The sequence below is a fragment of the Carettochelys insculpta genome, chromosome 28, assembly GCF_033958435.1.
Source record: "Carettochelys insculpta isolate YL-2023 chromosome 28, ASM3395843v1, whole genome shotgun sequence".
Lineage (NCBI taxonomy): Eukaryota > Metazoa > Chordata > Testudines > Carettochelyidae > Carettochelys > Carettochelys insculpta.
In genome coordinates, this window is record NC_134164.1 from 16,808,190 (window position 1) to 16,832,688 (window position 24,499).

At 54.4% G+C, this 24,499-nt stretch overlaps 1 protein-coding gene across 2 annotated transcripts; it reads left to right on the plus strand.

Annotated features, from left to right (window-relative positions):
• The first annotated feature begins 663 nt into the window (after window positions 1-663).
• TMEM98 (transmembrane protein 98) lies at window positions 664-23,507 on the plus strand. 2 transcript variants are annotated; one of them, XM_074978998.1, is made up of 7 exons: window positions 664-1,196; window positions 12,373-12,573; window positions 13,916-14,047; window positions 19,154-19,187; window positions 20,496-20,611; window positions 21,196-21,255; window positions 23,071-23,507. In XM_074978998.1, the coding sequence occupies exons 2-7, from the start codon at window positions 12,443-12,445 to the stop codon at window positions 23,279-23,281; spliced, it is 684 nt and encodes a 227-aa protein (XP_074835099.1). In that variant the 5' UTR covers window positions 664-1,196; window positions 12,373-12,442; the 3' UTR covers window positions 23,282-23,507. The 2 variants fall into 2 exon arrangements, with proteins under 2 accessions (XP_074835099.1, XP_074835100.1); XM_074978999.1 differs by lacking the exon at window positions 664-1,196 and adding an exon at window positions 7,107-7,179.
• The last annotated feature ends 992 nt before the right edge of the window (window positions 23,508-24,499 follow it).

A 24,499-nucleotide genomic window follows, 5' to 3' on the forward strand; every position in this document is an offset into this window, starting at 1 on the left:
GCAACCAGGTGACACTTTTCTTCCCCAGGAAACGGGAAAAAGGGGCCTGGCTGGTTTGAATTGGAACTGGGCAGTTGCATGAGACAGTCTGGTCTGGCTGGGGAGGGAGGAAGGACAGCCAGGACACTGGGTCAGGGACCTCCTCTCCCCAAGTGGATGGTACTAACAGCTTCTGGCTTCTGTGCTGACAAGTCTGTTCTACGCTGTGTCTCTGTCACCTAATAAACCTTCTGTTCTTCCTCCTGAATGAGAGTCACATCTGCCTGCAAATTGGGGGCAGAGCCTGGGGACCCCCTCATTCAGTGACAGGGTCTGACTTTATTACAGCCATTCTCTAGTGTGCCCTACATTGCTAGGCTCCTTAGCCGCTGAGCTGGGAGGTGCCTGCAGCCCTTTGCTAGATCTGCATCACATGATGCAGAGGGTGAATTTGAGGTCAGATGCTGGGTTTGTAGCCTTGAGACTGTGTCCTGAGGATGCCAAGCTCCTCTGGTTCCAATTAATGTCCTTCCTAACTGCAATTCTGGTGAGCCAGCGAGGATCTTGTCATACCAGGACAGCTGTCACTAGTGGTGTTAACTGGTGCCGTGCAATACTGGAAGTTAGTGTGAGCGTGCAACGAATGGCTGATAGACTCCCTCCATCCCCTTGGGCCAGTTGCTTAGTCTCCCCAGGTCTCAGTTTCCTAGTGGTATGTTAGGGATCAGAGACCTGCCCTGTCTCTCAGATGCCTGTGACTTGAATAGCACTGCTGAGGGTCTCAGCACCCAGGGTGATGGGGCCAGGCGGACAGATGCATGGGGGCAGAGCCCTAGTGAGGTAGTTTGGTGTAGAGGTTCAATGGTGACTTTATTGTTTGGATTAAGAGTCTCCTGCTAGGCGAGCCAGGAAGGCATCTGCTCTGCTGTGGTTCTTTGTCTCTGGCGGGAATGCCTGTGCAGTGGGGGAGAGCAGCTGACCAGCAGAGCACTCTCAGCCCCCAGCCAGGCATTACCCCGTCAGATTTGAGTCTGTTCAGTTTTACTCCCAAGCCCGCCAGCCAGGAATGCACACCAGCTGGAGCAGACGGGAAGCAAGCAGCGTGGGCACTTCTCATTGAAGCAGCTGGGGAGAGTCCATCTTGGCCGAAAGGAAAACAAATTGTTTAACCAACGCTGGCAAGTGGAACCCTTCCGTCTGACCCGAAATCACTCCAGGTAACTGCACAGTGATCTGGGACTGGGGCAGCCTCCGGCCTCTCTTGCAAGGGGGAAAGGTGAGGTTGGGATGTGATTCCTGATCTGCATTGTTCTTCCCAGGCTGTGGTGGAGTCAAGCTTGCAAAAGAGAAAACACAGTTTAAGGAGCTCTTGTGCAACTTCAGTTTCCTTTTTTAAAAGACAACCCTTCAGCAAGGAAAAGGCTAACCCCGAGCACAGCTTTCTGCTCGCTCTGAGCTCTTTGGGAACAGAGAAAGATATTCAAGTGGTCTCATTAATCCTGTTAAAGAATTCAGACATTCATGGGTGAGGCTGCACTCCCTGGATCCCTATTTTTCCTCCTGGGAAACATGAGAAAAGCTGTCATGAAATCTGTTCCTTAGCAATAAGTTATGAATTCACTCAAAAGCCCAGGCTGCACTTTTCTTTCTCATCGGGTCACCGGCACAACTTTATAGGAGGGTTTTTGTTGGTGGTCACAGTTGGGTTTTGCCAGGGTGTACGTGGGGGAGAGAGTTTCTCTCAACCATAAAGAGAGAAGAGTATGTCCTTAAGCTGTGAGATGTCGTTTTCACAATGCACTGAGAGGGAAATATTTGCAGATTTTCCAGTGAGGAAAATAGAAAGGAACACAAACACTCCCAAATTAAGTATCATAATGTAGTAAGAAAAGCCAAAAAAGATTTTGAGGAACAGCTAGCCAAAAATTCAAAAAATGATAGTAAAATGTTTTTTAAATACATTAGAAGCAGGAAGCCCGCCAAAAAAGCAGTGGGGCCCTTGGACGATAAAGATGTAAAAGGAGTGATCAAGGAAGACAGTGCCATTGCGGAGCAATTAAATTATTTCTTTGCTTCAGTCTTCACAGCTGAGGATGTTACAGAGGTTCCTAAATCTGAGCCAGCCATTTTAGGTGACAAATCTGAGGAACTCTCCCAGATTGAAGTAACATTAGAGGAGGTTTTGGAGTTAATTGATAAGCTGAATAGTAACAAGTCTCCAGGACCAGACGGTATTCACCAAGGGTTCTGAAAGAACTCAAATGTGAAATTGCAGAGTTATTAACAGTGGTTTGTAACCTATCCTTTAAATCTGCTTCGGTACCCAATGACTGGAAGATGGCCAATATAACGCCAATATTTAAAAAAGGCTCTAGAGGAGACCCTGGCAATTATGGACCGATAAGTCTAACATCAGTACCAGGCAAATTAGTAGAAACAATAGTAAAGAATAAAATTGCAAGGCATGTAGAAGAGCACAAATTGTTGGGCAAAAGTCAGCATGGTTTCTGCAGAGGGAAGTCGTGTCTAACTAATCTATTAGAATTCTTTGAAGGAGTTAATAAACATGCAGACAAGGGGCACCCAGTGGACATAATATACCTAGATTTCCAGAAAGCCTTTGACACAGTCCCACACCAAAGGCTTTTATGTAAATTAGGCGGTCATGGGATAGGAGGAAAGATCCTTTCATGGATCAGGAATTGGTTAAAAGACAGAAGACAAAGGGTTGGAATAAATGGTAAATTTCCACAATGGAGGTGGGGTAACTAGTGGTGTTCCCCAGGGGTCAGTCCTGGGACCAATCCTGTTCAACTTGTTCATCAATGATCTAGAAAATGAGGTAAGCAGTGAGGTGGCAAAGTTTGCAGATGACACCAAGTTGTTCAGGACAGTCAAAACCAAAAGGGATTGTGAAGAACTACAAAAAGATCTCAGCAAACTGAGTGATTGGGCAGCAAAATGGCAAATGAAATTTAATGTGGGTAAGTGTAAGGTAATGCACATTGGAAAAAATAACCCAAATTACACGTACAACATGATGGGGTCAAATTTAGCTACGACAGATCAGGAAAGGGATCTTGGAGTTATAGTGGATAGTTCTCTGAAGACACGCACGCAGTGTGCAGCGGCAGTTAGTAAAGCAAATAGGATGTTAGGAATTATTAAAAAAGGGATAAATAATAAGACAAAAGATATCATACTTCCCCTGTATAAAACTATGGTATGCCCACATCTTGAGTACTGCATGCAGATGTGGTCTCTTCACCTCAAAAAAGATATATTGGCATTAGAAAAGGTTCAGAAAAGGGTGACTAAGATGATTAGGGGTTTGGAACGGGTCCCATATGGGGAGAGGCTAGAGAGACTGGGACTTTTCAGTCTGGAAAAGAGGCGATTGAGGGGTGATATGATAGAGGTATATAAAATCATGAATGGTGTGGAGAAAGTGAATATAGAAAAATTATTTACCTTTTCCCATAATACAAGAACTAGGGGACACCAAATGAAATTGATGGGTAGTAGGTTCAAAACTAATAAAAGGAAATTTTTCTTCACACAGAGCACAGTCAACCTGTGGAACTCCTTGCCGGAGGAGGCTGTAAAGGCCAGGACTCTATTGGAGTTTAAAAAAGAGCTCGATAAATTTTTGCAGGTTAGGTCCAAAAATGGCTATTAGCCGGGGGTAAAGTATGGTGCCCTAGCCTTCAGTACAAGGGCAGGAGATGGATGGCAGGAGATAAATCACTTGATCATTGTCTTCTGTTCTCCTTCTCTGGGGCACCTGGCATTGGCCACTGTCGGCAGATGGGATACTGGGCTGGATGGACCTTTGGTCTGACCCAGTATGGCCATTCTTATGTTCTTATGTTCCATGTAAAGCAGCACCGTTGCCCTGTAGACCCTGTTAGTTGCCACCAGCTGAGGGTCTGGTCCAGTATGTTTGAAGCTAAGAGCTCAGCTATGATAAAACACCAGAAGGATAACTCTTCCCTCCGCTTTCTTTGCAGTCTGGAGGTAGAATTTGCTTTGGAATTTCTTGGAGGTGGGCCCCATCCTGGAAAACCAATAGTAACTGCGTTCTGTGGTTCGGGGGGGAGCAAACTTTTTACATCAGGCCACACTTTTCCACCCTGCAATTAGCAGGGCCCCCCAACCAGTCTAACATCATTCAAACTGGCAGAAACTTTGGTTAAGTTCACATGAAAAAAAATGGCACATGTAAGAAAATAAGTCTGGGTTAAATCTATCTAGTCTGGCACCCTTGAGACCTGATCAGTGACGAACGAGAGAAAGACCATGGGAGGTCAATATTGTCTAGCAGCATTACCAACACTGCCACTGCTTACTGGGCTCTGAGAAGACATGTAGGAGTACATTACAGATAAATAAAAGCACAGAACGGCTACGTCTACACGTGAAGCCTACATCGAAATAGCTTATTTTGATGTAGCAACATCGAAATAGGCTATTTCGATGAATAACGTCTTCACGTCCTCCAGGGCTGGCAACGTCGATGTTCAACTTCGACGTTGCGCGGCACCACATTGAAATAGGCGCTGCGAGGGAATGTCTACACGCCAAAGTAGCACACATCGAAATAAGGGTGCCAGGCACAGCTGCAGATAGGGTCACAGGGCGGACTCAACAGCAAGCCGCTCCCTTAAAGGGCCCCTCCTAGACGCAGTTGTGCTAAACAACACAAGATCCACAGAGCCGACAACTGGTTGCAGACCCTGTGCACGCAGCATGGATCACCAGCTGCAGCAGCAGCAGCCAGAAGCCCTGGGCTAAGGGCTGCTGCCCACAGTGACCATAGAGCCCCGCAGGGGCTGGAGAGAGAGCGTCTCTCAACCCCTCAGCTGATGGCCGCCATGGCGGACCCCGCTATTTCGAAGTTGCGGGACGCGCAATGACTACACAGTCCCTACTTCGACGTTGAACGTCGAAGTAGGGCACTATCCCCATCTCCTGATGAGGCTAGTGACTTCGACGTCTCGCCACCTAACGTAGAAGTTAACTTCGAAATAGCGCCCGACGCGTGTAGCCGTGACGGGCGCTATTTCGAAGTTAATGCCGCTACTTCGAAGTAGCGTGCACGTGTAGACACGGCTAACATGGAGAGCCAGGACGGGTGCCTGGAAACAAATTTTATTGGACCACGAGAAACTTGGCCACACCCATGATAAATAGACATCCAGCTAACTAAAATCATGCTGGATTATGGATGTTGTTGGACAAAAGAGTGCTGGACTAGAAAGGTTCACCCTGTATGTAAGGAGTAATAGCTATATTAATTGGTCTATAAATGTGCGTCTACCTACATAAAATCAGTAAGATATTTCCACATTTTTAGAGAGATGGATGAGCCTGGGACCCAGCAGCTGATCATGCTGTGCGCCCCCCCTTAGGAAATTGTATGCCACCCACCCTCCCGAGGGGGACCCTCACCCCTGCTGTATTTACAGGATGCGGCCTGAAATGAGCATACTGAGCCCCAGGTACTGTGTGCAGTGATTTATTCAGGCCAACAGACAAGAAACATGGTTCCAAAAGCGAAACTAGACCACAAAAGACTATGCAGAGGCAACATTAAGATGGGGCCTGCCTTTTCCCCAAGGACGGGAGGTGGGACTAGGGATAGCGCCAGGCAGAGGACCCTGTCTGTACTCCTTTTTACCCTGACATGTTACATGGCATGGGGGATGACGAGTCAGTACTTGGCATTAGGACATGGCAAGTCACACAATATAACTCCAGGCAAAAAAATCACACATTCAAAGTGAACACTGTGTATTTAAGCAGATGGGACATCAAAGAGGTGGAAGGTCTTGGTTTTATGTATCATAGGCAGAAATCTCAGCTCAGCCGAGCGCCTCATGGGGCTGGGCACTGAACAAACACACAGCAGGTGACAGTGCAGGACAGTATTGCACATGAAATAGCTTAAGACTGGGAGGGGAAATCGAGGCACACAAGGGTGAGTGACTAAGCTAAGGAGGAGCCCACGTTAGAACATAGATTTCTGAAAGTCACCAGACTGCACTGCCTGCAAGCTCAGATAAGTGCCTTTATGTGCCAGCATTACCCTGCAGCTCACCCTCTTAACTTCCCATGCTGAATAGCCACATTGATTCCCACAGCTGTAATGCTGAGCTGGCTTTAACTAAACAAGCAATTGGGCCTCTCCCTACAGTGCTTGTGAGCAAGGCAGAGCCCAGGGCTTCAGGTCGGAATTGGCATGTGTTGGGATCGGCCACTGCAGAAGGTTTTTCTCCCTTGTGTGTTTCTTCCTTGGAGATGGTCTGCTGGATTTCCTGTCACCATAGCTGCTCACATGCAGGCAGTGCTAACCGGGCTCTGTGTTCTTCTGTTGGGGGGTTGTCCCCCAAATCAGTGACCACATGGGGGGGACGATGGCAATCAGGGTAGCAGCTGCCAAGTGAGCGGTGACAGTGGCTATTGCACTGGGGCTTGGATCTGACGGGGCCCTACTGGGGAAGAGCAGACCGATGGGCCCACAAGGGTCAAAACAATGAATTAGGTGTGTGAAATCATAAGATTTTTTTAAAATAATGGGGGCCTTTGGGGGAGGGGGGATTTGGCCTCTGGTGTTGGAGCATGTGGGGAGGGGCCAGGGGCTCCCCTTTTCTGCACACCCAAGAGAGCTAGCCCCTTCCTTTCTGCTCAAGGAAAGCATCTCCCAGGACAACCTGACTCCGGCAGCTGGGATCTGAGCCTGTGAGCCCAACGCAGCCAGGGGGAAGCAGCACTTCAAGGGAGGAAGTGGGGGTATGGGTCTGGCCTACCGACAGGTCAGAGGGAGCAGTGGGGGGCTGACACAGCTAGCTCAGGGGCCTGGCTTTGTTTTCTGAGTAGTGCTCCCCCCAGCATCAGAGTACCTGAGCAATGCAGATAGGAGGGTGCCAGGAGACACTGAACCAAACGGCAAACCTGGCATATACGAAGACCCCGTTGAGCTGGGTATGCAGCACCCCTAGTTTCAGCAGCGTTGCCCCCTTCACTGCGGTGCAGGGGCTAGGCTGGCGGAGGCGTGAGCTGCAGCCCTGCTCTCCCTGCTGGGTTTGCGGCAGCCGAGCCGTGAGTCGCTGGAGCAAAGGTCAGGTGGAGCCGGGAGTGTTTGCTCCGTTCCTGGCCCTGCGGAAGTGCTGGTGCCTGGCTGTGCTCCTCGGCAAGCAGGTAGGGAAGCATGGAGCTCTGCTGCAGTTAGTAGGGTCAGTCCGTTCCCCTGAGTTCACCCCATGGCTCTGCCTGCTCCCCCACCCCAGCCAGCCTGGGACCCCCAGGACAGCTGGCACCTGCTGTGCTCAGGGGCTCTGGGCTTGCAAAGCAGATTGTCCCGACTCAGCTCGGCACCACTGGCTGAGCTCCCCGCCCATCTTGTGGGGCTTGTGTCAGGAGAGCAGCACTCCTCAGTCTCTGTGCAGCTTGGACAGACCCCGCATCTTGGTGCGCTTGGGCCTGGCACTCCTGGGAAGGCCTTGGCATCCCCAGCACTCTGACCATCCAGGCCTGGCCTGCTTCTGCCAGTCTCTAGGCTATCCGGGCCAGGCCTAGATCTGGGCACTGCTGGTCCCTGGGCCATCCGGGCCTGGCCTGAGTCCAGGCACTGCTGGTCTCTGGGCCGTCTGGGCCTGGCTTGGGTCCAGGCACTGCCGGTCTCTGGGCCGTCCAGGCCTGGCCTGAGTCCAGGCACTGCTGGTCTCTGAGCCGTCCAGGCCTGGCCTGGGTCTGGGAACTGCCGGTCCCTGAGCTGTCCGGGCCTGGCCTGGGTCCAGGCACTGCTGGTTCCTGGGGCGTCTGGGCCTGGCCTGGCTCTGGGCACTGCCGGACCCTGAGCTGTCTGCGCCTGGCCTGGGTCTGCGCACTGCTGGTCCCTGGGCCGTCCGGGCCTGGCCTGAGTCCAGGCACTGCTGGCCTCTGGGCCATCTGAGCCTGGCCTGGGTCTCGGCACTGCCGGTGCCTGAGCTGTCCGGGAGTGGCTTAGGTCCATCCACTGCTGGTCTCTGGGCCGTCTGGGCCAGGCCTGGGTCCAGCCACTGCTTGTCCCTGGGCCATCCAGGCCTGGCCTGGCTCTGGGCACTGCCAGACCCTGAGCTGTCGGGGCCTGGCTTGGGTCCAGGCACTGCTGGTCTCTGGGCTGTCCAGGCCAGGCCTGGCTCTGGGGGCTGCTGGTCTCTGGGCCGTCTGTGCCTGGCCTGGGTCTGGGCACTGCCGGTCTCTGGGCCTTCTGGGCCTGGCCTGGATCCAGGTACTACTGGTCTCTGGGCTGTTTGGGCCTAGCCTGTGTCCAGGCACTGCTGGTCTCTGAGCTGTCTGGCCCTGGCCTGGGTCTGGACACTGCTGGTCCCTGAGCAGTCCAGGCCGCTGTGTACATGATTTTCTCATCCTGCACAGGAAGCTGTTAGCATATGAGCAGGGCTGTTCCTCCATCTGCATTCACGGCCCAAGAGCCCCATGGCATTTTCTGTACCTGAAAAGTCCTAGCCCATGTCTGTCCTGCCCCCACCAGCTAGTTGCTCAGGGATGCCATGTGCACATGGGGTCGTGTGCTATATGGGGCCCAGCGCCAGTGTTCCCATGGTCCTATGGGGTATGGAAGAGGGAAAGCGGGACACTGTCTCAGATCATGGTGCAGCCTGGCTTCCACTGGCCCAGCACAGACTGGGTCTGGGTGCTCCAGGAGCTCTGTTTAATAGGCCCTGCTCTGGGTGGGAACGAGGGGTGGGAGACGGAGACAACAAAGGTTCAATAACACAGTGCCAATTTACCTGGGCTGAGGGCTCCGGGATCATCCCCAGGCAAAGGCAATTCCATCCCCGTAGCAGATACTAAACCAAGATTTCTGAAAAGAAGCTGAAAACACATTGACGGGTAAGAAGCAGCTGTCTTGCTGGACTCGATGACCTCCTGAGGTCCCATCCAGCCCTCAGAGTCTACGATTCTTGCAGTTGCTCTGGGAGTCTCAGATAACTGGGGTGGGGCTGTGGACAGACAGAACTGAACTGCAAGTGGGAACAGACAGAGGACGATCAAAACTTTAGCAGAAATATCTAGATAAGTTCTTGGATGACAGGTCCATAAATGGCTGTCAGGCTGGCTGGGCACATGGGTGTCTTCAGCCTCTGTTTGTCAGAGACTGGAAGGGTGACAGGGGAGGGATCACTTGGTGATTACCTGTTCTGTTCATCCCTCTGGGCCATGTGCCATTGGCTGCTTTCAGAAGCCAGGACACTGGGCTAGAGAGACCGTGGTTCGACTCAGTGTGGCTGTTCTTATGTTCTAGGAGAGGTTGCAGGGGGCAGCCAAGACTGGGGATGGATGGGGCAGCTCCCCAAGTGCTCAGAAATCATGAGTTTGAAGTGCTAAAATTACGAGCTTGGCTTCAAATCCTCAGATTTTCAAAAGTAACAAACTCTGGCCAACTCCCCCACCTGCCAGAATGGCCTGCAGTGTCAGACATCTGCTTACACCAATGCAGCAGCTGTGCACAGCCCACTGGCAACTCATTAGGCTGCTGATGACCAAGTGAAAATAACAGCATGTGACCTGGGCAGCCAAGGGCTCCCCAGGAGTTGAGCACCATCACCACCTCTGGCCTTATCTCCTACTCTTCTCCAGAGTTTCTCTCTCTTCTGGCTGGTTCCCTCACAATGCAGCATGGGCTGGTCTCCCCCGCATCAAAGACCCCACCTGAGCCCTGTTTGCTCTCCACCTATCCCCGTCTCTGTCCCATCTCTATACTCATTAAAGCGCTGGCTGGCATTCCTCCTCCAGACCCATCCAAGACCTTCTGCAGCCTGACTGCTGACCCTTGCACACCACTGAGACCATTATACCGAGGTTTCTAGTGACCTCTTTCAAGACAAAGCTCAGACCCCATACTCCGTCCTCACCCTCTTTGAGCTGCCTTTGCCAACATGGACTATGTCCTTTGTTACCACATCTCGCCCTCCTACGCTGTCAAGGCTCTGTCCTTTACTGGTTCTCTTCCTGCCACTCCAGTCATAGAATCATAGAATCCTAGGGCTAGAAGGGACCTCAGGAGGTCATCGAGTCCAGCCCCCAGCTTAAAGCAGCACCACCCCAACTACATCATCCCAGCCAGGACTATGTCAAGCTGGGACTTCAAAAAACCTCTAGGGATGGAGATTCCACCACTTCTCTCAGTAACACGTTCCAGTGTTTCACTACCCTCCTGGTGAAATGGTTTTTCCTAATATCCAACCTACACCTCCCCCTCTGTAACTTCAGACCACTGGTCCTTGTTCTGTCATCCATAACTACCGAGAACAGCCTCTCTCCATCCTTTTTAGAGCCCCTCCTTCAGGAAGCTGAAGGCTGTTTTCACAGAATCATAGAACACTAGGACTGGAAGGGACCTGGAGAGGCCATCAAGTCCAGCCCCCTGCCCCAATGGCAGGGCCAAGTACTGTCTAAACCATCCCTGATAGACATCTATCTAACCTGTTCTTAAATATCTCCAGTGATGGAGATTCCACAACCTCCCTTTGCAATTTATTCCACTGTTTGACCACCCTGACAGTTAGGAACTTTTTCCTAATGTCCAACCTAAACCTCCCTTGCTGCAGCTTAAGTCCATTATCTCTTGTTCTGTCCTCAGAGGCCAAGAACAACAAGTTTTCTCCCTCCTCCTTATGACACCCTTTTAGATACCTGAAAACCGCTATCATGTCTCCCCTCAGTCTTCTCTTTTCCAAACTAAACAAGCCCAATTCTTTCAGCCTTTCTTCATAGGTCACATTCTCTACACCTTTAATCTTTCTTGTCGCTCTTTTCTGGACCCTCTCTAATTTCTCCACATCTTTCTTGAACTGCGGTGCCCAGAACTGGATACAATACTTCAACTGAGGCCTAACCAGTGCAGAGTAGAGCGGAAGAATGACTTCTCGTGTCTTGTTCACAACACATCTGTTAATGCATCCCAGAATCATGTTTGCTTTTTTTTGCAACAGCATCACACAGTTGACTCATATTTAGCTTGTGGTCCACTCTAACCCCTAGATCTCTTTCTGCTATAGATGGGACACAGGCAGGGGGTGTACAGGTGTTGTACAGGAACCACCGCCCCCCCCCCCCGGCTTCCTGGCTGGTGGGTCCAGCTCACATGCTCGGGGAATAACTGATCCCCGTTTCGGCAGTTGCGAATGAATTCCGCCCCCCCCCCCCCCCCCGGTCAGACTGGTAGAGGTGGGACTTTGGTGGGGTGGGGTGGGCGGGGATTTGATTTCCTCAGCAGCATGAGGCATCATTCCCCAGCTGGGACCATCTGTTCCCACCCCACTGACCAATGTACTGCCACTGCGGGGGCCTGGGACATGGTGGCACCTTGGTGTTCTGTTCTCTGACTGACACACAATCACTCAGATGCCGAGGGCTGCAGTGTATCAGACTGGAGCATCTCTGTGGGCTTACAGCAGAGGCAGCTGGGTGCAGTTTGCTGGCAGGTGCTGCACTGAGGCTCAGAAGCAGGCTCTGAGGGCCCCTGCTGGCCTTAAACTCTACGACTAACTGGGTTGAACTGCCCAGTGACCCATGAGCTCTGATCAAAGCCAGAATGACTGGGGCCAACCCCCATGCCAGGACACTAATCCACAAGCACGGTCACCTCTCATTTTTTTAATCCATGGGTGGAATAAATTTTGTTACATGCACCAATGCATGTGTGGATGTGCACCACCAGTAGCCACACAGGCTGCCAGCTGTGGACTCTCTGCTAATAAGCTAGGCAGCACCTGAATCTCTCCTGGGCATCCACCCAAATGCTCAGCTTGCAGGGAACAGCATCCACAAACACAGCTGTTGCTTAGGTTACGGTGGCACCAGCAGACCTCCCCCAGAGCACAGGGCACCATTCGGCTGGCGCTGTACAAACACTCCCTGAGACAGCCTCTGCTCCAAAGAACTGGCAAGTGAAAGTGCAGGGACTTCTCTGAGGTCACTGGCAGAGTTATGCATAAAACCCTATCTCGCACTGGGGCGCTACACACTAGACCATATTGTCTGTGGGGGACACAAAGTTTGTAATGAGGAAGGCCATCTGCTCGTCTCACTGGGTAGCTTGACCTGACACAGGGGCTCTCCTGGAAATGTTCCCAGTTTTGACATTTCTGAGGTGGTTGGAATTTTGAAGCCTTGGAAAATAAATGGGAAATTTGGGTGCAAAATCCTCTCTGCTTTGGCCCCCCTCCCCAGGATTTCTTTGGCCCACTGTGAGGGGTTCCCGGGGTTTCCCTGCCCAGTTCTTGCTCAGGTGAGATTTGCTTCCCTAGAGCTCCCCACGTGATCTGAGCAGCCGTGTTCCTCCACACTGGCAGTGGCTCTTCACTCCTTTGTTTGTCCTTTGCTCAGGTGTTTCCAGAGGGGCCTTGTGGGATGGACCTACACCTCTGAGCAGACCCTGGGGAGCAGTGCAGCAGACATGGAAACTGTGGTGATTGTGGCCATTGGCGTGCTGGCTACCATCTTCCTGGCCTCCTTCGTGGCGCTGGTGGTGGTTTGCCGTCAGCGCTACTGCCGGCACAAAGACCTCCTGCACCATTATGATACCAAGTAAGTGTCCAACCCCTTCTGCATTCACCCCACAGCCACAGAGAGGGAGTGAGAGACCAACAGAAAAGTGGAATGGAGGGCAACGCGTGCGCGGATCTCAGAGCTGCTGTGCTGATGAGCCCATACAGCACTTGATGCCCAGAGATGCACTGCCGGGTCGGTGGGTCTGCCCAGCTCAACAGTCCCATCCAGACAGAGCCTCCATGGCCTGTGGGGAGCATTGGCAGCTGAGGACTGCCACAGAAGTGTCAAGGGACCCCAGGCTGAGAGCGAGGTGGCAGAGAGGTGCCTTGTCCTTGTTAGCCTGGGCGGCCAGGACTGCTCCGCTGGCCTCAAGCAGAGCTGCCTGGTAGGACGTGGCCGCTTGCAGGTGTAAGGGCTCAACAAGGCAGGAAGGGGACCAGCTCCAAGGCCCCTTGATCCCTGTCTAACACAGCCAGGGCTGAGGGGCGGCCAGGCCCAAGGGAGATGGATGCTCATACCCATTGAAACCAGGCAGAGATGATGTCTTTGCATTTCCTGCCCCACCACCTCCAGCCAGCAGGGACATAGTGGGAGGAGGTGGGGGAGGAGCTGAGCACACAAGACAGACATGCAGCCACGGCACTTTGTGCTCAGCTACTGGGCGAAAGACACCTACTAGCGTAGACTGGCATTGGTGCGGGGGTAGGGGACAAGTTTGGGTGCATGCTGAGAATGGGCCGTCACCAGTGCTGACCACACACCAGGGAAGGGCTCTGACCTGCCCCGGACGCCTGTTCGGCCAGCCCAACCTAGCCTGTGCGGCTCAGGGACGTGCCATCACTTCCAAGTGCCCCAGCCAGGGCTCTCCCCGTGGTAATGGAATACCAAATCCAGGCACATCAGGAACAGGGTTTCCAAAGTTCCCAAGAGGGAACTTCCCGCAGACCCCAAGGGCTGTGCGCTGTGTGCCCTGCAGGGCCACACATGTCACAAGCCACTGGGAAATCTTGCCCGTAGGCAGCAGAGGGCTCAGACAGAGCAAACTGCAGAGCTAAGAAGTGACTTGGATGCTAGGTCCCATCTTCAGACAGGTCCTGGGGGCAGCGGGAGTGGAGGGACAGGGCCTTTGGCATCTTTGGATCCTGTCCCCCTGGCTCTTGGATCCCCGGGGCCCAGGCTCACGCAGATCCACAACTGGAGCCAGGAGCTGAGCAGGATTTTCCAAAGCACTAAGATCAATGACCGCCCCTAAGCACCCACCTCCCCCTTTGGGAGTCTGGCAGTTGGGGGCTTAGAAACCAGGCCCTTGGCTATTGCTGTCACAGCCACCCCCCTGTGTCCCGCCAGGGGCTGGCTGACCCCTCCCTGTTTCTTCCAGACCGATAGTGGACCTGATGGGGGCGATGGAGACACAGTCGGAGCCTTCGGAGCTGGAGCTGGACGATGTTGTGATCACAAACCCCCACATAGAGGCCATTCTGGAGAATGAGGAGTGGATCGAAGATGCTTCGTAAGAGTTCCGGAGCTGCGTCTCGCGTGAACCAGTTGCTGCCTGGTTCCATGTCTTGGCTCCAGGTCAGCTGCCTGCCCCTGGGCCCAGAGCCTGCCGTGGGGCATGCTCTTCACTAGAGCAGAATCCCCTATGGTCAGCAGGCAGGATGGTCCAGGGGAGCAGCCCTAGCCCCAGCTCCTAGCCTAGCTCTCCTGGTGACTGTGGGCATGTCTGTCGCCTCCTGCCCCAGCTGAGCAGAGTGTAAACTGCTTGGGGCAGAGTGTGGCTCCCGGCCACTGTTCAATACAAACTACACTTGTTCAGGGCCCCATTGCCTAATGGCAGAGCCCTGGCGCCTGCCCATCTGCTGATCTACGAGTGCAGCCGATGCTCATAGAATCATAGAAAATGGAGCTGGAAGAGACCTAAAAAAGCCATTGAGTCCAGCCCCCTGCTCTAAGCAGGACCAAACCCATCAGATCAGCCCAGCCAGGGCTTTGTCAAGGCGAGACTTAAACACCTCCAGGGATGGAGACTCCACTACTTCCCTGGGCAGGCCATTCCAATGCTTCACCACCCTCCTAGTGCAAAAGTTTTTCCTAATGTTCAACCTGGACCTTCCCAACCGCAACTTGACACCATTGTTCCATGTCCTGCCATCCATGACCACTGTGAACAGCCTCTCTTCAGCCTCTTTGCAACCTCCCTTCAGTAATTTGAAGGCTGTTATTAGTCTTCTCTTCTGCAGACTAAACAGTCTCAGTTCCCTCCACCTTTCTTCATAAGTCATATGCCCCCTAATTATTCTGGTCGCCCTCTGCTGGACCCACTCCAGTGTATCCACATCCTTCCTATAATTGGGGGCCCAGAATTGGACACAGTACTCCAGATGCAGCCTCACCAAAGCCGAATAAAGAGGAACAATCACTTCTTTGGATCTACTGGCAACGCTCCTCTTGATGCAACCTAATATGCCATTAGCCTTCTTGGCTCCAACGGCACACTGTTGACTCATGGCCAGCTTCTCGTCCACTACAACTCCCAGGTCCTTTTCTGCAGAAGTACTACCGAGCCAGTCGGACCCCAGCCTGTAACAATGATTGGGATTCTTCCAGCCCAAGTGCAGGACTCTGCACTTGTCCTTATTGAACCTCATCAGATTTCTTGCAGCTCAGTCTTCCAATTTGTCTAAGTCACTCTGGACGCTGTCCCTACCCTCCAGCGTATCTACCTCTCCCCCAGCTTAGTGTCATCCGCAAACTTGCTGAGGGTGCAATCCAACCCCTCATCCAGGTCATTGATAAATATGTTGAACAGAACAGGACCCAGAACCGAACCTTGAGGCACTCCACTAGAAACCGACCGCCATCCCGACGTCGAGCCTTTGATCACTACCTGCTGGGCCCAACCTTCTAGCCAGCTTTCTATCCATCTTACTGTCCGTTTATCCAATCCAAATTCCTTTAACTTGCTGACAAGAATATTGTGGGAGACCGTATCAAAAGCTTTGCTAAAGTCAAGATAAACCACATCCATTGATTTTCCCCTATCCACAGAGCCAGTTATCTCATTGTAGAAACTAATCAGATGGGTCAGGCATGACTTGCCTTTCATGAATCCATGCTGACTGTTCCTGATCCCTTTCCCCTCCTCCCAGTGTCTCAAAATGACTTCCTTGAGGAACCCCTCCATGATTTTTCCAGGAACTGATGTAAGAGTGACCAGCCTATAGTTCCCAGGATCATCCTTCTTCCCTTTTTTAAAGATGGGCACTACATTTGCCTTTTTCCAATCATCCGGGATCTCTCCTGATCTCCATGACTTTTCAAAGATAATGGCCAAGGGCTCTTCAATGACATTCGCCAACTCCCTCAGAACCCTCGGATGAATTAGGTCCGGGCCCATGGATTTATGTATGTTCAGCTTTTTTAGATAGCTCCTAACCTGTTCTTTCCCCACCAAAGGCTGTCCATCTTCATCCCAAAATGCATCATTTATTGCATTAGTCCATGTCCTTTTCCATGAAGACAGAGGCAAAGAAAGCATTAAGTACTTCAGCTTTCCCTACATCATCTGTCACTGGGTTACCTCCCTCATCCAGTAGGCCCCACGCCCTCTCTGATCACCTTCTTCTTGCTAACATGCCTGTAGAAACTTTTCTTGTTATCCTTCACATTCCTCGCGAGTCGAAACTCCAGTTGTGCTTTCGCCTTCCTGATAACTGCCCTACATTCTTGAGCTATACCTTTATATCCCTCCCAAGACATCTGTCCAAGTTTCCACATTTTGTAAGCTCCCTTTTTGTGCCTAAGTTTTTCACAGATTTCCCCAGTTAACCAGTCTGGTCTCCTACCATATTTACTTCTGTTAGTGTGCATCGGGACGGTTTCTTTTTGTGCCTTCAATAGAGCTTCTCTAAAATACTGCCAGTTTTCCTGGACTCCTTTTCCCTTCATGGTAGCATCCCACAGGATTCTGCCCATCAGGTTCCTGAAGGAGTCAAAGTCTGCTTTTCTGAAGTTCAAGGTGTGTAATTTGCTGCTCTCTTTCCTTCCTTTGGTCAGGATCCTGAAGTCTACCATCTCATGATCACTGCTTCCCAGGTTGTCACCCACCTCTACCTTCCCTATTAGTTCTTCCCTGTTTGTAATCAGCAGGTCGAGCCATGCACGACATCTGGTTGGTTCCTTCAGCACTTGTACCAAGAAGTGATCCGCAACATTCTCCAGAAATTTCCTTGACTGCTTGTGTACCACCATATTAGTCTCCGAACAGATGTCAGGGTAATTGAAGTCCCCCAAGATAACGAGAGCCCGCGATCTGGAAATTTCTCTCAGTTGTACAAAAAAAAGCCTCATCTACCTCATCATCCTAATTTGGCAGCCTGTAGCAGACACCAACCACCACATCTCCAGTGCTGCCTACACCACTAAGCTTGACCCATAGATTCTCAACAGGCTTTTCTCCCTCTATGTACTGGAGTTCCAAGCAATCATAGTGCTCTCTTACATACAGTGCAACTCCTCCTTCTTTTCTTCCTTCCCTGCTCTTCCTGAACAGTTTGTACCCTTTCATGACAGCGCTCCAGTCATGCGAGTCATCCCACCAAGTCTCTGTTATCCCAATCAAGTCATGGTTCTTGGACTGGGCCAGAGCTTCTAATTCCTCCTGCTTGTTACCCAGGCTTCTGGCATTGGTGTACAAACACCTTAGATAACCAGTCGATCTCCCCGCCCTCTCTACTCGAACCAGGCGTCCACTTTTGTTGTACATTCCTCTTTGCATTTCTTCCCAGCCTCCAACTTCCTTTCTACCCACAGGGTTTTGGTCACTGTCCCCTTGCAAACCTAGTTTAAAGCTCTCCTCACTAAGTTTGCAAGCCTACTTGTGAAAATGCTCCTTCCTCTCTTGGTTAGGTGGACCCCATCTTTTCCCAATAATCCTTGTGCCCAGACCAGCATCCCATGATCGAAGAATCCAAAGCCCTCTCTCTGACACCACCTGTGTAACCATGCAAGGCCACTAGACAGTGGTGCAAACCCAGCCTGCGTAGGGCCTTCATCGCAACTCCAGACCTGTGTGGGGCAAAGCCACACCTGCTGTGAGCACCAGGATACAACACTCCAAAACGCTGGCCCCGCTGCAGCCCTACGGCAGTTCTGAGGCTCTGAGCCATGCTCATCAGGGCTGGCAGAGTTCAGTATGAGTAACGTCCCTCAACATGGGCTGATTCTACTTAGAGGCGCAGACCTGGAGTGGGGGTGTAACTGACTAGTAAAGGTTCAGAGGCTGGAAGGGCAGAAAGGGCCGTCTCTAGCCCAGTATCCTGCACAGCACAGTCATGGAGGTTATGGCCAGGGCAAGCTGCCAGAGCATGTGCATCCTGTGTCCAGTGCAGACTCTCCCCCAGGGGGTGCTCCAAGCTGTACCTTTAAGCAGCCGACATCGGGTGCTGTGGAGGCTCAGAATTGCTGCTGGGTGGCTGCCTCGCCCTGGGGGCACCAGCTCCTCAAGGGAGTCTCAGTGTGGTTGGGCCCCCCAGCCCTGCCACCAACCCTGTAGTGCCGGCACCAGCTCTGCAAGGGCTTCTCTGCTCACCTCTCAGCTGAGGCTGGCAGTCACTGGTTGACTCTGGGGGCTGCAGCGCTGGGGGGAATCTGTCCCCCACCCTAGTGCAGTGGCGGAGATGTTAGCTCTGGACGAGGCCTGAGGTCTTGCTGCCAGCGTGCACTGCATTGTCTGAGCTGCCGCTCGTGACTGACAGCACCCCATGCCGAACCCTCCACGTGATTCGCGGATGAGCCTTCCCTCCCTCCTCCCTCCTGGTGCCAGGTGCCAGGTGCCACGCGTACTTGGACATGCCAGACCCCACACTGACCGCTGGGGAAGAACTGAGGGGGAAAAGGTGTCCTGCGAACCCAGCCCGGGGGAGAGGGAGGCCCTGTGTGTGCTCTCAATGTGCAGGCCGTGCAGAGGGGGCAGAACCCACTTGACTCCGCCGGTGCCCTCAGTGTCGGGCTGGGATCCGTGGTGCACCTCTCCAGGTATTTAGTTAACTATTCAAAGGAAGGGGCTCTGACAGGTGAGCCCCAGCTGGCACGTGCGGCAGATGCTGGAACTATAGGGATCAGGCACCCAAGTACACTTAGGCCCTGCCCCTTTCCTTGGCATCCCACTCCCTGCTCCTTGGTTAGCCATGCAGAATCCCCATGGTGGGTGCTGAGCCCTCCCAGTGCATTGCATGGGCACGTGGGCATCTCACTTGGAGCTGGGCTTCTGCCTCTGGCCAGCTCGCCAATGCTCAGCAGAGCAGCACCCAAGGGCCCCCAAGCTCAGAGCCCCTCTGCTGGAGAGATGGAACCGGCCCTGGGTGAAAGACTCACATGGTGGAGACCCACCTCCTCTCTCAGCCAGGCGAGGCCCAGGCCTTCCCCTCCCTGTTAGAGGAGCATGCCCAACGCCAGCTGGAGCACTGAGGGCTTCAGTGTGCAGGTCTGCACTGCCCTATGCTCTGTGAAGCCCATGGCACACACTGGCCATGCCACCTTCATGCAGGTTGGTGCCAGGTGAGGCACGAATGAGACTGTCTTCTTTTCTAAGCACTGGCGTTCCCTTTCTCCACAGGGGCCTGGTCTCTCATTGCATCGCTATTCTCAAGGTAAGCCCTGGCCTCCCTGTCTAGGGTCCTGGCCCCAAGAAACAGTGAGAGGGCTGGAAGAGTCGTCCCACCAAGGAGAGCTGCACTCCGCTGAGGTGGCTCTTAGGGAAGTCTGGCCCAGCCCCAGATCCCTGGACAATGCATGGACAGCACGGGGGCCTATGAATGGGCCTCTCAGAGGCCAGCAAGAGGAGGAGGGAGCTGCCAAATGGCCAGCTTGCCCTGCCCCACTCTGCCTCCAGTCCATGCCCCTTCAGTGTATCCGCCCACAGTATCCCTGGCCTGTCTGGGCTTCAGCCCCCTGAGGCTTGAGGCTGTGCTGCCAGCCTTCCTGGGCCTGGGAGACAGGAGCTGGGTGCGGTACATGCTCCAGAGCCGGGGACCGCCCTCTCTGTGCTCCCGGGAAAGCTGGGGCTGTGTGCCACCTGCTCCCCATCCCCCCATGCTCCTGCTGGGGTTGGAGAGGCTGGGACATGTGCTGTGGAGGGGTGGCCTGCCCTGACAGTGTGGAGGCACTTGGTTCCCATGGGGCCCTGGGCAGCAGTGGCCTCAGGTTGCAGGGGGGCAGGCTATTTCCTCCCCCAGCCCTAGGTTCGCCCACTGTCCAGGGAGTTAGGTGCAGGCCCACAGATGGGGGTGTACACAAAGGGAGCAGTTGCCCCAGGGCCCAGCATTTCAAAGGGGCCCCCTGCTCCAGCCACCACTGCTACTACTTTGTCAGTGGCCAGAGCTCTGGGCCCCTCTGAAGTGCCGCAGCAGCGCTGCAGTGGGTGCCTCTGAGGGATAGGGGCCCAGCACCATGGTCCACGTGGTGCTAAGCACTCAGTGTCCTTGGCCCCACCCATTCTGGGGTTACTGAGCTGGGCCCTGCCCTTCCACCTTGCTGCAGGACCCCGGGTGGCTGTCAGCCCCGTTGGCTGGGTTCCTATTTCCCTGCATGGGACTCTTAGCTGGGAACTCTCTGCTGGCGCCAGTTTGGCTCGGCATGGTCCCTGTAGTGCCTGCAGGTTCCCGCTCTCCCGTGGCATGTAGCAAATCCAGGCTGCAGTCCCTGCTTGCATGGTGGGGAGGAGTGACTTCACCCCATGTCTCTGCTGCCCAAGGGGGTGTCCTAGGCTATGGGGTGTTCTGCAGTGGGGTCTTACCAGCTCTTCTGCATATGGTCGCCTGCGGTGGATGAAATCCTGAAACAGACATTGGCTTGGGCGCCGGGTTTTGGAGCAGAGTGCTGTAACCACTAGGCTATCAGCCCCCCCTTCTCTAACTGGCCCTAAAGAGACACGCTGGTTCCATTCTCTCTTTGGCCAGATTTGTCACACATTGACAGAGAAGCTGGTTGCCATGACCATGGGCTCTGGGGCCCGAATGAAGTCCCCTGCCAGCCTGAGTGACATTATCGTGGTGGCGAAGCGGATCAGCCCCAGGTGAGTGGAGGGCGTGGGTAGGCCGCATGGGCTGGGGCTCACCCATGCCAAAGGGAGCCCCTCATGGGGGCACCAGACATGTGTGAGCTGAGCGGGTGAGCTCAGGTTCACTGCTGCTCCCCCACCCCAGCCCCCAAATCATGTCCTAAGTCTCGGAGATTTCACAAATAATCAACAGCTTTTTCTGTGCCTGATTTTATGGGTCTTTGAGGCATTGGGGACAGATCCTCAAAAGAGACATCTTGGCTGGGGGATGTCACATGTCTAAGTGCCAAGCTCACACTGGTGTCCCATGGGCGTTGTGCTCCTAAGTCACTTAGACACTTGCAGTTGCCACTCTTGGCTGTCAGCAGGGCTGCTAGGCACCAGGCGTCAGGGCACTACTGCCGGGCATTGCCAAGTGAGCGGAGGGCTCTTACGGAGCTCAGCCCTGGTGTGCATGGCCCTGGCTGGATGCCTGTGCGGCTGGGCTGGCAGTGAGCGTCTGAGCAGCTGGGCTCTGAACCGTGTTGGCTGAGGGAGAAAAGATAACCATGGCCCAGGCCAGCAAATCACAGTGAGTGAAGCTCTCATTTTCCCCCTAGGGTGGATGACGTGGTGAGGTCCATGTACCCTCCTCTGGATCCCAAGCTTCTGGACGCACGGTAAGCCCTGGCCCACATGCCTGAAGACACGGCTCCTTGGAGCCTGGAACCATGGGGAGCCACTGTGACACTCTGTAGTCGCAGGGGCCCAGAACTAGTGGGAGGGCCCCACGCACAGTGGGGTGGGTCCTGCCCTGGGAGGTGGCACTTCCCAGCAGCTGGAGCAGGACTCTCACTGGGGTCTCTGCGTGGGAGACGGGGACCCCGCGCCCCAGCTGGCTCCCAGCCTTGAGGCTGCTGGGATCCCCTCATCCCTCCATCTGGGGTTCCCACTGCTGGGAGCCAGCTGGAGCGCAGAGCCCCACCTGCAGCTCCAGGCAAAGACTCCCTGGCCAGAGCCTGGGAATTTCCACGACAACTCCTGTGTCCTGCATTTATGCACAAATGTCCCTGTGGGACACGGGGCTTTTCATGGACATTCAGGCCTGTCCCACAGATTGCAGGATGTCTGGCGACGCTAGCTGCATGGGGAGAGGGCATGTGAGATCCTGCTTCCGGCACCGAGGTGATGAAGGACAACATGCATAATGTGTGTGCCCAGGGCTGAGGACAGGACTCTTTGCAAACAGTCCCAGTGATGTGTGAAAACACAACCCCAGCTCCATAAAGATGACAGTTCTCAGGGCGTCTGGCCTGTGAGTCACCTTGTTACTCTGCCATCAGCGAGAGCAAAACTCCCTCAAGCTTAAGTGGGTGGCAACCCCCAACCCCTCCAGCTTGTCAGCCCCCCAGTCAGCCCCCAGGGCCATGCCACCTCCCCTTTGCCTGTCTGTTAGCAAGCCATACCCCCGGCCTCAGAGTCCTGCAGCACTACCCATTCCCCGTGAGCTCTCCCAGAACAGCAGGGAACAGGGCATGAATGCAAGAGTGATTCAAGTCAGGGCCCTCACCATGGAGACCACCCAGCACTGGCAGATGGGCAGGGTGTGATCGTCCAGCACTGGCAAGCAAAGGGGCTGGCAAGCAAGGGGTTCCCTCTAACACCAAATTGGAGCGCAATGGCTAGAGCCAAGCTTCTCAGGCTGCACTGGGGCTCTGGCTTCATCGCACGCAATGGCCTTTCGGCTTTTGTGGTTTCACGAATGGGAATGAGTGTCTCTCTGCCGGCTGCTGGCTGCCCCAACAGTCGCTGTTTGTCACCTGCTGTCTCACCTTCCTCTGCCCACGTGCCCTTCCTTTGTGACTGGGCCTCCTGTGGGTGCGTTAATGAGGCTGATCAGCCACTGAACTGTCCAGACCCCTCCTGCCTTCCTCTCTGGCTGGCAACACCAAGCGTAGTGCCCAGACTCCCATGGCATCACCGAGGGGCCCTGCAGGGGCAGTGAGTGGGCCAGGTCTGCCAGGAGCTGCTCTTACGACACAGCGAACACTTTGCCAGTTGGTGCCCATGGGCCACTGGCATCCGACATGGGATGGCTGGGTTTACATGGGGCCAGGTCTGTGCCTGGGGCTCCACAACGCCAGGAGTAACAACTGTACTAACACCACCGCCTAGCACCTGTGTCACTCCCAGGACATGTTACAAAGTAAAGCTGTACAGTTATCCCTTAGCTATCCCAGGGGAAACTGAAGCACAGATCAGGGCAGCGGCTTGGGCAAGGTCAGGCCCTGAGTTCCAGTCCACTGCACTGGCCATTAGGCAACACTACCTCCTGCTGAGAGATTGATAAAGCTGCTGGTTGGCAGTGTTCTGCCCGTCCCCGAGCAGGATCACCCAGGAGGCTGCAGCTGACAGACATCCTGTCCAGGCCCCCTGCTGCTTAGGCTGGTCGTTGTCCTCCAATGGCTGTAACCATGCCCCCGGTTTCCTTGCAGGACGACAGCCCTGCTGCTGTCTGTCAGCCACCTGGTGCTGGTGACCCGGAATGCCTGCCACCTGACCAGCGGCATGGACTGGGTCGACCAGTCACTGTCTGCTGCGGAGGAGCACGTGGCAGTGCTGCGCGAGGCTGCCCTGGCCACTGAGCCTGAGAGGAGCCTGGCGGGGGGCGCGGAGAGCTTCCTGCAGGAGCAGTCAGCCATCTGAGGAAGGTGGTGCAACCTCTGGGCAAGGGCACCAGAGCCCCTGCCCTTGGTACCATGTGCTCGAGTGTCTGCTGGGGCCAAGATCAGCTGTAGTACCTCGCCTCAGAACTGTGCCCAGCTGGGAGCCATGCGCTGTGCTCCTGCTGTCCCATGCTGCTTTGTAGTGTGGCTGAAGTGCCCCATGCATGAAACCAGGGCTCTGATGAATAAACCCCCAGAAACCAGGCTGTGGTGGGGCTCTCTAAACGCTCCGGGCTCACTGACCTCTGCCGACCCTTGGCTGCTGGGGAGTCGCAGCAAAGCTGGTGTCAGGGATCTCCAAGCACAATGTTCTGCCTGGCACCAGTGGGTTCCCCAGGAGTTGGGCTGGCACTGTACCTGCCCCCCTCCTCTGTGCAGCCCCAGCGTATGGCTGCGCGGGACCCAAAGAGGTGTGAGGGGAGGGAGCAGGCGGCTGGGCCCCTACTAGTCTGAGGCAATGCTACAGCCCAGGAGAGTCTGTTCAGAGGCACCACAGGAGCCCCTGGATCTGTCCTTACCCTTGGGGGTGGGGGCGGGTCAGGCAGGGCCCCAGCCAGCCCTGCTATCCTGGAGCGGGTGGGGTGGAATAATGCAGCCCCCCCACCCCCTTTCTGGGAAACACAGAGCTGCCTCTCAGCCCAGGGCAGCGTCCCTGGGGCCTGGCACGTTGGTGGCACTCTCCCACTGGAACCTGGGAGCAAGGGGGGGGCAGCAGGGGGCTGCCCTTTAGTGCAAGAAAATGCACATTGCAACCATGTGCTGTGTCTTTAGAGACAGACCCAGCCAGCAGCCACAGGGGGCCCAGCCAGCCAGGCCCAGGCCCAGACCAGACACAGAAATGAGTCACAAGTGAGCGCCGGGCACAGCCCTGCAAGGGCAAATTCCTCTCTGCAGGGGGAGCCCGTGAGATGCCTCCAGCAGCCACCAAACGCCAAGAGCCAGGCCTTGCCCAGGAGCCCCTTCTCTCCAGCCAAGGGCAAGGTGTGCACATGCTTGGGACTGTGGCTAGGCAGGGCAGCTTGGCTGAGTGGGTGCCAAGCAGGCGGGGATCAGACCCAGACAAAGGAGTAGGCGGGATTCTAGCCATGTGCCAGGTCTGCGGCGAGTGCCCCTCTCCATTTCAAGGTACTCTGAGCCCACAGGCAGGTCTGGATGGGCTGGAAATTTGCTATGCTGAAAGGAGATGCCAGGCAGTGGA